The sequence below is a fragment of the Hibiscus syriacus genome, unplaced genomic scaffold (genome assembly GCF_006381635.1).
Source record: "Hibiscus syriacus cultivar Baekdansim isolate YM2019G1 unplaced genomic scaffold, ASM638163v2 tig00110785_pilon, whole genome shotgun sequence".
NCBI lineage: Eukaryota > Viridiplantae > Streptophyta > Magnoliopsida > Malvales > Malvaceae > Hibiscus > Hibiscus syriacus.
In genome coordinates, this window is record NW_024062862.1 from 1,089,799 (window position 1) to 1,104,189 (window position 14,391).

The 14,391-nt window shown below is 34.3% G+C and overlaps 2 protein-coding genes across 2 annotated transcripts; both read right to left on the reverse strand.

Moving 5' to 3' along the window:
• Positions 1-969: 969 nt before the first annotated feature.
• On the reverse strand, positions 970-3,521 carry LOC120140494 (outer envelope pore protein 37, chloroplastic-like). Its single transcript, XM_039155475.1, has 6 exons — positions 2,972-3,521; positions 2,482-2,571; positions 1,891-2,067; positions 1,578-1,672; positions 1,321-1,441; positions 970-1,219 (listed from the first exon to the last, which is right to left on the reverse strand). The coding sequence occupies exons 1-6, from the start codon at positions 3,353-3,355 to the stop codon at positions 1,085-1,087; spliced, it is 1,002 nt and encodes a 333-aa protein (XP_039011406.1). The 5' UTR covers positions 3,356-3,521; the 3' UTR covers positions 970-1,084.
• Positions 3,522-4,365: 844 nt separating this feature from the next.
• Positions 4,366-7,506, reverse strand: LOC120140556 (molybdate-anion transporter-like). The gene is made up of 8 exons (XM_039155527.1): positions 7,235-7,506; positions 6,350-6,494; positions 6,077-6,245; positions 5,575-5,845; positions 5,137-5,402; positions 4,845-5,060; positions 4,642-4,744; positions 4,366-4,541 (listed from the first exon to the last, which is right to left on the reverse strand). Exons 1-8 carry the CDS (start codon positions 7,383-7,385, stop codon positions 4,480-4,482), a joined length of 1,383 nt encoding a protein of 460 aa, XP_039011458.1. The 5' UTR covers positions 7,386-7,506; the 3' UTR covers positions 4,366-4,479.
• Positions 7,507-14,391: the final 6,885 nt, after the last annotated feature.

The window sequence follows — 14,391 nt, forward strand, 5'->3', positions numbered from 1 at the left end:
TTTAATGACAATCTTGTTGTTTCTTGCACTACAATCAAAGGACATTGGCCTCCAATGGTGCGGCAATAATGGGGAAGGGTGTCCCCTTGCTTCTTGTCCAACTGCAAAAGGTGTAATTGCTGATGGCTGTCGTGTTACCTGATATTTGTGTTAGAACTCATATATCTTGTATTCTTCTGACAATTACCAATGTTTAAATACAAGCTTATATTGTCAACTCTGTTCTTTCATGTCAGATTTAGGATCTTTATACTTGGATTCAAATATAAGTATTTGATACGAATATTGGTAGAAAGTAGCAGAGGCATATTTCGAATAGGAAGAGTATTTGATTGATTTGAGTGAAAAAAATCGAATTAGTCAAACTTACGGGTATTATTTTATTATTTTAAATTTCATTTAAAAAATTTCAAGTTAATGTTATGATATTCGAGTTTAGTCAAATATATTTATTCGAACTTTTATTTAAATTTCAATATAATTATTTGATTGATCCTAATTTAAACGACCCTCTCTTACTATATGAAATATATTTATATAAAAGAATTAATTGTCAAAAAGAGAAATTAAAGTACACATGTATTATAAAAGTATTCTAAAGTGGTTGAGTAACATATAATTTAAATTTGATAAAATATATATATATATATATATATATATATATATATATATATATATATATATATATATATCTAAAACGAATGAATAATTATAAAAACAATGAAATCAGTGAATAAATCACAAAAAAATTACACTACTTAGTTAAAGACCAAAATAATGACTATAGTTTTCAGTTTTTCTGTTATTCGAACTTTAAGATTCAAACTCGACTTGTTGAAATCCGAAGTAAAAGTACAAGTTGATTTGAACAACTAAAAAAATAAAATAAAAATCATTTTTTTCAAGTGGAATCGAGTTTTGTTCACCCTAATTTCAGCAAAGAAAAAGAAAAGTTGGAGAGACAAATAATTAGAAATTAAAGAGTAACTTCATCAACCAAGTGATGCAATATTGTCATTATATAGCAATTAGCATCATTGTCACAAAGGTTCTAAAAACCACACCGTTTATAAAGGGTGTGAGACTACAATATATCCCACCTCTTTTTAACACGAAACATTAACGCTGATGATTTAATGTCATCTTGTGGTACCTGGAGCATGAACTGGACTTTCATTTTCATCGGGGACGTCTTTGCCTTTCCGTTTTCTTCTCCGACCTGAAACGAACGTCATTGAAGTCTCAAGCAAACAATGCTAACCTTGCCATATAAGGACCATATAGTTCAGCAAGAAAGTTGGTGCAAATATGAGAACTTACCCATAGTGAAGCCCAGCCAAGACGGACCTCTGAATCATATCCAGCTTTGAATTTGAAGTCTTTGTCGTACGTGTGCTTGTAGACGGCACTCCAACCGTTCGAATCAAAATTGTACCAATAGCTGCAGATAAAGTAAAAATAGATATTGCAAGAAAAATAACTCGTGTCCAGAAAAAGATATATGTCGATAGCCAATAAAGAACATGTAATTCTATGAGATTCCAATATTGACGTATAGGTGTGGAGGGAGTTTTAACCTCAACTTATCAGATGGACTGAAACGTCGCTTGAACGCAAATGATACAGCATTCGAAGGCAGTGAAATGCTAGGAATAAATGACAGTGCTCCGTCCTGCAATTCGAAAACTATCAAAACCACTACGAAAAGGAAAAGTCAAAAGCCGGTAAATCGCACATCACAATGTTTCCAGCTCAGCTTTTCCTAGAAAGGAGATCGGTCACCTAGTACAAATGTTGAACAATGAGCCATTTAAGTTATTCAACAAGAATTATGCCAGTGGAACTCCCATACAAGCCACAGTAGCTTATAAACCTGATGGAAAAAATCACCTTATACGAGTATCTCAATTTCAGTTCTTCGTCTGTGTAGTGGGCTGCACCAACCCCATTCAAAATTGGACCTTTAAGAATTCCATTGATCAACAATTTCCTTGGGACTTCCTCTTCCTCTTCTTCTCTCTCCTCGAGTGTAACTTCACCCATGGGGAATCTAATTGTTGCTTTAGGCTAAGAAAAACATGATAGTAATGGAGGTAATTAGAAGGTAAAAGGGCTACGGATATGTTTAAGCGTATTAAATTACAAAAGAAGCACATCAAAAGGTGACAATCCATAAGCATAAAAATGCAGGGGCACTTTCATCAATCCGGTGTTGAGTTATGCATACAGATAATAATAACAACAGTATGATGCCACACACATCTTACAATTGAGCACCCAAAGCAATAGCTGAAAATGGATTACCAAATACTTTTTCCACTAAATCTGGCGACAATAAACACAACAAATAGCAAAAGGGAAAAACAGCTCAAATTGCAGTCATACTATCACCTGTAAAGTGTAAACAACAAGGATTGGAACTTCCTGTAATTATAAGTGAATGATTTTCACTAATAAGACACTATGGATACATATACTCACCAAACCAACATATGGAACAGGAGATGATAGTTCAACAGCATAACCAGGATCAGCAAGGTTTGAAATCATCGCGACCTCACCTCGTTTTGCCTGAGAAAAAAACACGAGATATTTAAGGGATAGCATATGTATGGCATCAAAGAAATATTCATTTAGCACTCACTTAACATTATGATATGAGTATTGGCTTCAAGAGCAATAGTAAATTTAAATTTCCCAATTCTCATAATGGACCTCTGCAGTATTCAATCCGGATTAATGAGACCAAAGCTAGATACCGGTGGTTTTACAAAAAATTATCTCTTTGTAGCTGCATCCTAATGGCCCTCACCAAATTTCTCAAATCTTACATGCAGAGCAATTCAGGGGTAAACAAGTAGAGTCAAATGATAATCCCAAGCTTTCAATTTTATACATTTTCATTAACATTAGCAACTCAAGAACTACCATTAAGAAGAAACATGCCTTTTAAAGGTAAAAGGGGGTAAACCTTGACATCGTGGGCAGCTTTGAAATGCAACTTAGGACTCACATCGAAGGAGCTCTTGATGAGGGCATTTTGTTCTTCAGGGTCATAATGAATCGACAAGTGCTTTGTAGTTAACGCCAAGAGAGGCTCCGAGATCTCACGTTTAACGTTGTTGACGAAGGAGAGTTTAAGCTTAGCAAGGTCGTCGAACAGCTTACAAGACACCTTGTGAAAGAACACGCGGCTGTCACTGTCGAACTCTGAAGTCACTCGGAGGGAGGGTCTGTTGGATATCAAAGACAGAAACTGATTGGGTTTTGTGGGTGTTGAAGCTGGTGGCGGAGACGGCGGCGGAGTGATGGGTGAGATTAGGTGATCTGGGGGTTGAGAAGATGGTTCCAGCATTGCTGTTTTGCGGGTTTGGTTTGGTGATTGTGATTCGAATGTATTGAAAGGCTTGAAATCTTAGGCTTATCAAATCATCAGGGCACCAAGGGTTGATCTTCAAGCTAAGGCTTTGCTTTGTTTGAAAGAATGAGACTGATGTTTTCTTTTGTACTGTTGTGGTGTGCCCATTGGTTTCAATTTTTTTTTTCCGAATTTTCCGAAGTTGAATTCTTATGTTTCAATTTAATTAATATATATTTTGAGTTTTTGAAATTTCATAAGAAGGGTTAGAAATAGTGATGGGACAAAATGTAATTATTTTAAGGATAAATTATGTGTTTAGTATCTAAACTATCAATTTTGATCTATTTTAATACTTAAACTTTTAATTAAGTTTTTAAAAATATTGAAGTAAGTGCTAAAATAGATCAAAACTGATAGTTTGTGTATTAAATGCATTATTTTTTTAACGGCAGGATACTGCAATAAAACAAAAACCAAACGTTAGGTATAATTTTGAAAAAAATAAAAATTTAAGTATTAAAACAGATTAAAACTAATAGTTTAGATATTAAACACATAATTTACTTTATTTATTTTTAAATTAATACCACATTAATTATTTGATTACTTAATTTATTTTTAAAAGTTTTGAATTCAAATAGTAATCATTTTTAAATGTTTATTGTCAAATTGATAAATAAAAATAAAAATCAATCCAATTGATTAAATTAATTTATTATAAAAAATACAATTTTAAAATAAAATATTGAATATTTAACAAAAGTAAATGTTCAAATAATGTTACTGTAAGAATAAATATTATATAAAACATCACAGAATTTAGGTGAAATAATACTATTTTTAGGTAGAGAAATAAGATATTCGAAAGCTTATATAGAGAAATAGGTTGTTTTATACTGTAATTCTCAAAGTCGTCCGGAGAAAATAAGGTGGATATTTCATATATGTTTAACAAACAAAATGACCGAAGAATTGGCGCAGGCAGCCCCAAACAAAGTCAAAAGTCACCTATAAACCACATTTATTTCACTACTGTAAAAATCAATGTAAAATATTAACCCTCATGCAAGAGTATATAAGGAATGAATTATGTTGTTATCATATCCTTGGTTGCATTTTCATTCATTTAGTGGCTCAGCCTCAGGGTCCCTTTCCTTCATCGCCGACCAGTTTTCGATCTCTGATAAAGAAACAAACAAAAACCCATCACAGAAATGTTGTCATATGCATCGCAGCGTGAGAAAACTAAAGATATTAGGCTTGATGAAATGTGTACGTACTTGGTTTTTCTGAAATTGCCATCAGTCGTCTTTGCAAGATGGAAGCGACAAAAAGGAAAATCGAGCACATGCCGAACATGACAGTGATGGGGAATGCATCAACCTTCATAGGTAAAATCGATGGAGCTAGTTAATAATGAAGTTAATGTGTGTGTTATGGCACATGATCGAAGAATGTTATTGTAGGAATGCGTATAACATACGTTGTACAGCACGATGCAGACAAAGATGTTGAGAGGAATGCGGAAGAAGTTCATAATGGTGCTCCTAGCTTCCTCGGGGATGTATTGGGATCTCATTTTCATAATGGATGGCCAGAATATTCCAACACAAGCCTCGAAAGTACAGAAGCCAAGAAGCTGAAGACAACCTGAGAACGAGATGCTTCCACCTTTCACTTTCGAAGGTGCTACCAAGAACTGTTGCAAATTCATCAAGTTAGGTGTCGCTAAAACAATAATCCACTGCAAGAGATAGAGAGATTTCGGAACATACATTGGTTACAATCGGAAGAAGGAGAGAAACAGAGGAAACCACGAAAACGATCTGCATGAAGCTTTCTACCCTTGGTGATGAGCGAGCCATCAATCGAGAGGCAAGGGAGCTCCCCAGCATCGAGGCCAACATGAATGTGGCAAAAATGAAACCATGAGGGATCTCTTCGTCATTGGGGCTCAAAGCAGGAGTCCAAAGAAAGACAAAGGTATACATCGAACCTTCAAACAGAGACTGGATGGCACCCAGCAAAGCAATTTTTTCATCTGTAGTGCACAAAAGATTACAGTGGTGAGGCGAATGATACGAAAAATGATCAATGATCGATGGATGACTGATAAAAAATAACAACGCATCATTGACAGTACTCAACCTGCAATGTGTAAACAAGATGTCAAGATCAATGCATCGAGTTTAAAGTTAATACTGAACACCTACCAGAAGCTATTGCTACGGCAGCACCCCTGAACTGGGTCAGTAGGTCCTTGTTTTCTGAAGGGTCTCCAAAATTTTCAGTCCATGACGATAAAATAACAGCCATCCCAATGGCAAGAAAGCATGCAGCAGCATCAAAAGGAGCCACAGGTCCAAGGGATAATGAATCAACAAGTATGTTTCCAAACAACCCAGACAAAATGGCGACGAGACCATTGCCAAGAAATATAGCCTTTGAAAATGTCAGCGATAACCATTGTTGCTCGAAGCCCCTCTGCAAAGATTCAAAACAGAAACAGACTTGTCAGAACAATGTTAAAGTAAAAGGAGATAGTTAAATCAACTGCTGCAAATAAAGCTCCTAACCGTGATAGAAAATTCAAGATATGAAGTCAGGATATTAAGAGAAAAGGGAACATATGCAAACACGTCTATAATGTAAATTGTAAGCTTGCTTGATATGCATTAAGACTTAAGAGTAAAGAGCAAGGAAGAAATGACTCACTTTATTATGTTCAGCAACAAGCCACGACTCGAATGCTGAAAAGAGAAGAGAGGTAGCAATACCTCCCAAAATACGACCTACCATCAAAACCTTGTATTGCGGAGAATGCTTCGTTATGCAGCTAAGTATGTAAGTTATGCAGTAAGTAACACACGCCCTCCGTCGGCCCCTGAATTGAACACATGAATGTATAGTTAGAGTAAGAAAAAGATGTTTCACCCGTAAAGTCTGAAAGTGAAAAGATCACAATAGAAGCCAAAGTAAGAAACTTACTGTTTGTCAGCTAGAGAACCAACAATTGTCCCAAACAACATAGAGGATCCAAAACCGGCAATAAAAAGTTGTCCGATTTCCCCTTTCCCAAAGCCATATGTGCTGTAAAGATAGTAAACATACGGACCCTGCAGCCAGTCTCCAGCTATTTATACAAAAACAACCATTTATCAAACCAAACAAGCCAGATGCATTCCCCATAGCAACAATATAAGATGTTTATATTTCACAATAACGAACATATTTCTACAGATAAAGATCATACCTCCAAAACTAATTAGAATCAGAAAGTAACTGTAACTCCAACTATAATAAGTACTGTGTTCAAGACGCATTAAAATAAGACCGTGAAGTACACAAATCAAACAAAATGCCATTAAAGAGTTGTGTAAAGAACTAGATTAATCACTAATTTTCTTATACAGTTCATCAAATTCATTACTCGGAGCTAGACTAACCGGAGTCTCCAAGAACAATGGACTAGTACTCAAAAGCTAAGTTAATTTCTTTGTCCAAACCATCACCAACGCAAAAGCGACCTATCCCCAACCCAACAAAAGAACCCCAGAGACGAGATCCCATGTCTAGAACCAGAAACAGAAAAGACCGAAAATCCACAAATCACCTATCCGAAGTCATTTTCTCGTGCTATTTACTCTTCTGTCACAAGCTAAAGCAAATGCACGAAAACAGTACTTTTCAAATCAGTCATTAATGTCAAAAAAAAAACACCGGAATCAGACTGCGAAACCCAAATCGAGGAAATGGGTATCCGGAATTACAAAAAGTTACGAGGATCAGATCAGATCGAAGGTAATATAAAAGATCTAGAGGATAGAAATGGAAATCAGATCTGGGTAACATAAAACTGAGGGAGTTAATTACCCATCATGAGAGAGTAAACAACAAGGTAATTGTTCCTGAAAGAATTGAAAGATGGGGACGTGATGATTCGATCCTTGCTGTTCTTGCTCAGCTCTAATGCTGCCACCACCGCTCCCAATGCCCCAAACACCATAAAGTAGAACAGCTCCATTGCTGCTAATGCTGCTGCTTACTACTCACCCAGTCACCCAAATTCCTCCTCTTGCACTTCTTGGGAGGGACGAAGGGAGATTTATATAAAGCTGACGAGTGTTCCTTCTGCACACTGGGTGTTCATTTTTTAGTGCTCTAGATTGGGTTTTTATCCACTGCAATATAGCATTTTATTTTTCTAGTGTATTTAGATTTATTAGTGGTCAAATCATTTAATCAGTCCCTCTATTATATGAACGTTGTGGATTTAATGTTTGCACCCTAATTTGATAAATGAGCACGAACCCCAGTGATCTCGGTGGTAAATAAATTGTTTTTATTCCTTGAGATCTCGGATTCAAGAACTAAGAATGTCAGGGGTACGAGCGATAAATATCAAAAGGTTGAGAATTATCTTTGAACATATATTACCTTGTACTTATTTTATTGATGATGCTCACCCTAAAATTTTATTTGTGCTCATCCTATTAAAAATTTTTATGTTGTTAACATATATGTCCTCTCTAAAAAATATTTTTGAATCAACCACTTACTATTTGTAGACTGATATTTTAAATTGAAGTGATTTTAATGTACTAAATTTAACTTTGGCATATCACGTGAGTTAACTAGTAGTCATATTAAAGGATTGAAGTTGTTTGAAGGATATTGGACTCTAAAGATATTTTAAAATTTCAAAAATTTAACAGACAAAAATCCAACTACATAGATAAATTTTTGGAGGAAATTTAAAGAAGGTATAATAATATTCGGTCTTAATATAATAATAAGTAATCAAATTATATCTAAAATTAACTTTAGTTTCTTAAATTTTATTTAATTAAAAGTAGGTGCCTAAAGTTTTTTCCATTATATTTTTGTGGCCATTAAAAATCTATTAAATGACATGTGTCACTTTTATATATTTTTTGAAAAGTTTATTTTTTTAAAAAAAATAGTATAAGCGTTGTCGGAACCGTCTTTCGGTTGGACCCAGAATTGGGCTTCGACTTGAAATGAGTGGGTTAGGAGTCGCCACCGATCATTTTAAAGAAATATTAGGTTGATCGGACGCCATCTTACATGATCTGCGTTTTACCAGAAACGTGTCGGGTTCGGGAGTCGGTTACGGTCAAGGAAGGATTAGCACCCTTGAACCGCCCTTTCGATACCAATTAATTTGTCGGTTGTCTTAAATTACGAAATTAGAATTAAAATTAAAATTTAAAATATTCAATTCGGATTACTTACCTTTGATCGATTGAAAGTATCTCTAAAAAGTCAAAAGTGTTGGATTGTAAAAATGAAAATAAACATGAGAAAAGAATAATAAAAAATATTAATATAATAATATTAATAAAAAATGAAAAAAAATAAATATATATATAACAATGTAAAAAGAAATAAAAAATATTAAAATTAGGAGAAAATGAAAAATATATATAAAGTAAATAAATAAAGAATGAAATAAAAAGAATAAGTCAAAAGTTGTTACATATCTCATGTTTTGTGTGTAGAGAAACTTGATTTGCAATGAAAATGTTCTGCCACTCCTCGTGCTTTTAGATACTGACTTTGGATCATCCACACTTATTTTTTGTCATTTTCTTCTCTCGTTTTTTCAAATCGTTGCCCCTTCCTCTGATTTTGATTCCATGTTTTTCTGTCTTTTCCTCTTGATGCTTGAGTCTATTTATAGTCTAAAGAAACATTTTTTAGCTCAGATTTAAAGTCCTACTTGACTCAAAATGCATCGGTTTTAGAGTTTTAATAGGACTCAAATACGTTGGTTTTAGTGTTTCAATGGAACTCAAATATGTTGGTTTATTTTCTGAATCTCACTAAATCGGGGTTGTTAAGTGTGGGGCCTGTAAAAATAATAAAATAATAATAATAATAATAATAATAATAATAATAATACATAAATAAATAAATATATATATATATATAATATAATAAAATGTTTTTATAGACCCGGACAAAAACGGGTGTCTACAGCTACCCCTCTTTGCACATTTTTGTATTAACAAGAATAGAGCAAAGATGAAAAAGACAACTAGTTTTTGTCTGGTTCTCTTTGATTTGAGACTTGATAGTGTTTGTTGTGACACTAAGTCAATCCATTGGGCACGATATCCTTCTTCTTGAAGTTGAAATCGTGGGTGAATCGGAAAGTGACTCTTTGTTGCCAATCTTGGTCGACCTTGGTCTTCTTCTCGATTTAAAAACCTGGGTGTGAAAATTTAACCGGAAAGTAGTTCCTTGCTGATGCAACGCAGTTGATACACCCTCGAGCTGAATGGAATCGAACTCGAAGGTCTTTGGCAGATAGCCCTTCTTGCCTTGAGCTATACTGCAAATTATAGTGCCTTTGAGCTGAGTGGAGTCGAACTCGAAGGTCTTTGTTGACAGATAACCCTTCTAGCCTTGAGTTATGTTGTAAATGTTGGTGCCTTTGAGCTGAGTGTAATCGAACTCGTAGGTCTTTGGCAGATAGCCCTTCTCGACTTAAGCTATGCTGCAAATGATGTGCCTTGGAGCTGAGCGTAGTCGAACTCGAAGGTCTTTGGTTGGCAGATACCCTTATCGACTTAAGTTATGTTGTAAATGATATGCCTTGGAGCTGAGCGTAGTCGAACTCGAAAGTATTTGGTTGGTAGATAACCTTTCTCGACTTAAGTTATGCTGCAAATAATATGCCTTGGAGCTTAGCGTAGTCGAACTCAAAGGTCTTTTGGTCACATATAACACTTATAGCCTTGAGTTATGCTGTAAATGATGTACCCTCGAAGCTGAGTGTAATCGAACTCGAGGGTCTTTGGCAGATAACCCTTCTCGACTTAAGCTATGCTGCAAATGATGTGCCTTGGAGCTGAGCGTAGTCGAACTCGAAGGTCTTTTGGTCACAAATAACCCTTCTAGCCTTGAGTTATGTTGTAAATGATGTATCCTCGAAGCTGAATGTAATAGAACTCGAGGGTCTTTGGCAGATAGCCCTTCTCGACTTAAGTTATGTTGTAAATTATGTGCCTTGGAGCTGAGTGTAGTCAAACTCGAAGGTCTTTTGGTCACAGGTAACCCTTATAGCCTTGAGTTATGCTGTAAATGATGTGTCCTCGAAGCTGAGTGAAATTGAACTCGAAGGTCTTTGCAGATAGCCCTTCTCGACTTAAGCTATGCTGCAAATGATATGTCTTGGAGCTGAGCGTAGTCAAACTCGAAGGTATTGTTTGGCAGATAACCCTTCTAGCCTTGAGTTATGTTGCAAATGATATGCCTTAGAGCTGAGCGTAGTCAAACTCGAAGGTCTTTTGTTGGCAAATATCCCTTCTTGCCTTGAGCTATGTTGCAAATGATGTGCATTGGAGCTGAGCGTAGTCGAACTCGAAGGTCTTTGGTTGGAAGATAACCCTTCTAGCATTGAGTTATGCTGCCAATAGTTTCTTTAAAAAATGGCTTCCCTTCACAGGTTTAAGCCGATCATAATTCTTCAGGTGGTTCCTCTGAGCGGGTCTGAACCAAGTGATATTATTTTTGGATGACTCCCCTTCACGGGAAAGCCCATTGATAAATTCTGTCAGCCGGATATCTTTCGTCGTGGAATTGAAATTTGGCTTGAAAACGCTACTTATTGTTGAGTTAAGCTGAAATGGATTCTTTCTGAACTGGTTCTGTAAGACCCCAACCCGTACCCGAATACGAGTTTGATATGTCACATTGACTTTTAAAATGTTATTCTTAACAAATTCATAAAACATTTGGACTTATTTTAATAAAATACGATAATATACTGTTGAATTATGCTCTTTATAAAAAATTTGAGAAAAATACATTTTTATGAACAGTACTACAGTGCATCGATGCATTGCTACAGTACACCGATGCACTAAAATTTTGAAGCAAAATTATGCATCGATGCACTGCTACAGTACTTTCGTAAAAATACGTATAAACTCGTAAAAATCTAAGCTTTCATCTGTATGAAATTTATCAATTACATATATGCATTTAAAACATTACAAAACTAAATCGTATGACTTTTCAAAACGATTAGAACATATCGATTTAATCATTTATTTACATGCCAACCACCTTCCTTATTACAAAATACATACTATACATTTCTTTTCTGATCTAATCTTTAGAAAGGAGGAACTGACATGTCTTGCATAATTTTTATCAATCTTCCTCTTCTCGGAACCTACGCGTGAAACAATCACACGCTAAGTCGTTAACTTAGGGAGACATATAAAATATATAATAAAAATCATAAAACATTTCATATAAACAAAATGCATACATCTGCAAATACTATCATTAATCCCTTTTACTTACCATATACACATCATATAACACATATATCACTACACTAAGGAACAACATATCATCATGTAATTTCTATAACCTATTTCATATTACCAAACATACATATCACATATAGTGTATTTGTTATTATCTCTTTAAAGCTCATGTATTAGCCCATGTATACTTTTGAGAACTTAAGGTATGTGAATACATTGAGGTTGTGCACTATTATGATGTCACCACAGCTCGTATAAATGTCTCGAAAGACCTATCCAGAGGTCATAAAGAACCTCGATAACTATCCATAGGTCCCGTAGAACCTAGGTAAATTGTCCATATGTTCCTTAGAACATAGGTATACTGTCCATATGTCCCGAAAGACATAGGTAATTCTGTCCATATGTCCCGAAATACATAGGTAATTTTGTCCATATGTCCTGAAAGACATAGGTAATTCTATCCATATGTCTCGAAAGACATAGGTAATTATGTCCATATGTCCCGAAAGACATAGGTAATTCTGTCCATATATTCCGTAGAACATAGGTAAACCCTCGACTCTTGGCATGCTAACTATACCACCAGCTCTCATATTACATAACATGGGCATTATCATTTATGACATTTCACATATTCACATCATTTATTCTTTCTCTTCTGTCACATACCATATTTATGTGTAACCATATGTTTCATATATACATCTCATAGCACATATAATAACATATAAACTTATACATAAATCATTTCCATGTGATTCACATATCGCATATCTCATTACTTATATCTCTTAATCACTTAATCACTTGTCTCATAATTTCATATAGTCACATATTACTTATCACATGGTTTACATCTTATGATCATTTAATCATATCAAACATATTCACACACATAATAATCACCTATTATATCTCATAGACACATCATTTCCATCCCTTTATCACATAGCTCATATAACTTTTCCTGCATATTCATGTCTCATAATGTATATGGTATGAACTCATATCATGTTTCATAATATGAAATGAATCATATATCAAAGTATTAAATCTAGACTTATCACAAGTCTAGAATTGAATATACTACTATAATCATGCTATGCATATGCACTCACCTTAGCCTTGCTTTGATTCAATCCTAACTCTTCGATTGTTCCGTTTTAGGCTCGATATCTACATAACATAAATTTCGAGACAATTTTCAGAAGCCTAAACCTTATAACTTGGTATTAATAACTTAGACTAATTTAATGAACCAAAATTCCATTTTTACTTTAGGGGTGTATCGATGCACCATGGGTGCATCGATACACAAAAATAGCTTCGAAATTCCCATGCATCGATGCAATCCTTAATGTATCGACGCACCTTCAAGATTTATCTTAGTGCATCGATACTCATTCATAGTGTATCAATGCACCTATCAATAATAAACTGGTTTCACCCAAAAATTCCACAACTTTTCATTAAATTTCTCATACAAAGCTCATTTTATACTATTAAACTCAACTACTATTACTTAAACAAACTTATATCCATATAAACTATCTTTATCTTCCATATCTCATCATGATTCTTAAAACTAAGAATCATACCAAATTTTCCATGTTATCCAAACTTTGATTCAACACTTATAACTTCTTATTCACACCTATGACAAGTCAAAATCCATCTCAAAGTTCATTTATTAACTCTTTTTCAAAAATTCACTTTGAAACCCGTTTTCTTTAATCTTTCATAACTTCTTCATCTTTTTATTTTAAGACAAATTAAGCTTTCCTTAAGCTTAATTATCATCTAAGGATCAAAACACATACTTAAAATCAACAAACAATCAAGAAATCAGAAGACTCACCTTTGGCTATGGACTTCACGTTGGAGAAGAGAAGAAGATGAAGAAGATAAGTCTGGAAACATATCTCTTCACACACTCCACATGGGTATTATAATACCCATTAATTATTATTTAATTATTTCACTTGTTCAATGACCTATTTGCCCTTTGACTCTTTCAATAATTACCAAAAACCCTTCAAATCTTATTTTTAAATAAGTCATTGAACTATTCAACTTTTCCACTTTAATCACCAAATTCTAAAATTTTACAATTTAGTCATTAACCCGGTAATGAGGATGTTACAAATCTCCTCTCCTTTTAAGAAAATCCGTCCTCGAATTTTCATTGTACATACCAATAAGAACATATCTTTTAATGTTCTTATATTGCTTTCACAACTTTTATCCCTTCGCAATTTATAATCAATAATTTGCCTTCAATTTCCAAAGAACTCAATCCATTTATGTCTTTTATTCCCCTCAATTCTGCATTTTCCTTTGACATTTTTTTTAAATCCTTATAATGTCACTCATCATGTAGACAGTAATATCCATTCTCATCAGTCCATATCATAATTCCATCTCTACTTATCTTATAACAATCACCAGACTCTTATTCCATTATCATTTGACCAAGAACATAACCTTAAATCTTATTCAAATGTGATTAAACATATACTTTATAAAATCAAACAATCTTTTCACATCACCTTGCACACTTTTCGTATTTCTGTATCGAATTTATCATTTACACTTCCATATAACCTCTATCATACTTAACCCTTTAATTTCATTTTTCATTTAATTTCTGTATCCCTTTACTCATCCGCAAATCAAAATCTCCTTGCAGCATATATCATATCTTTTCTTCAGACTCTCATA

Coding starts and splice junctions, on each gene's coding strand:
- LOC120140494 (XM_039155475.1), bottom strand. CDS start 3,355: ATGCTGGAACCATCTTCTCAACCCCCAGATCACCTAATCTCACCCATC. Junction 2,068..2,481: donor CTGTTCCATATGTTGGTTTG/GTGAGTATATGT, acceptor TGTTTTTCTTAG/CCTAAAGCAACAATTAGATT. Junction 1,442..1,577: donor AGTCCATCTGATAAGTTGAG/GTTAAAACTCCC, acceptor CTTTATCTGCAG/CTATTGGTACAATTTTGATT.
- LOC120140556 (XM_039155527.1), bottom strand. CDS start 7,385: ATGGAGCTGTTCTACTTTATGGTGTTTGGGGCATTGGGAGCGGTGGTG. Junction 6,246..6,349: donor GGTTCTCTAGCTGACAAACA/GTAAGTTTCTTA, acceptor TGTTCAATTCAG/GGGCCGACGGAGGGCGTGTG. Junction 5,403..5,574: donor TGCCGTAGCAATAGCTTCTG/GTAGGTGTTCAG, acceptor TGTGCACTACAG/ATGAAAAAATTGCTTTGCTG.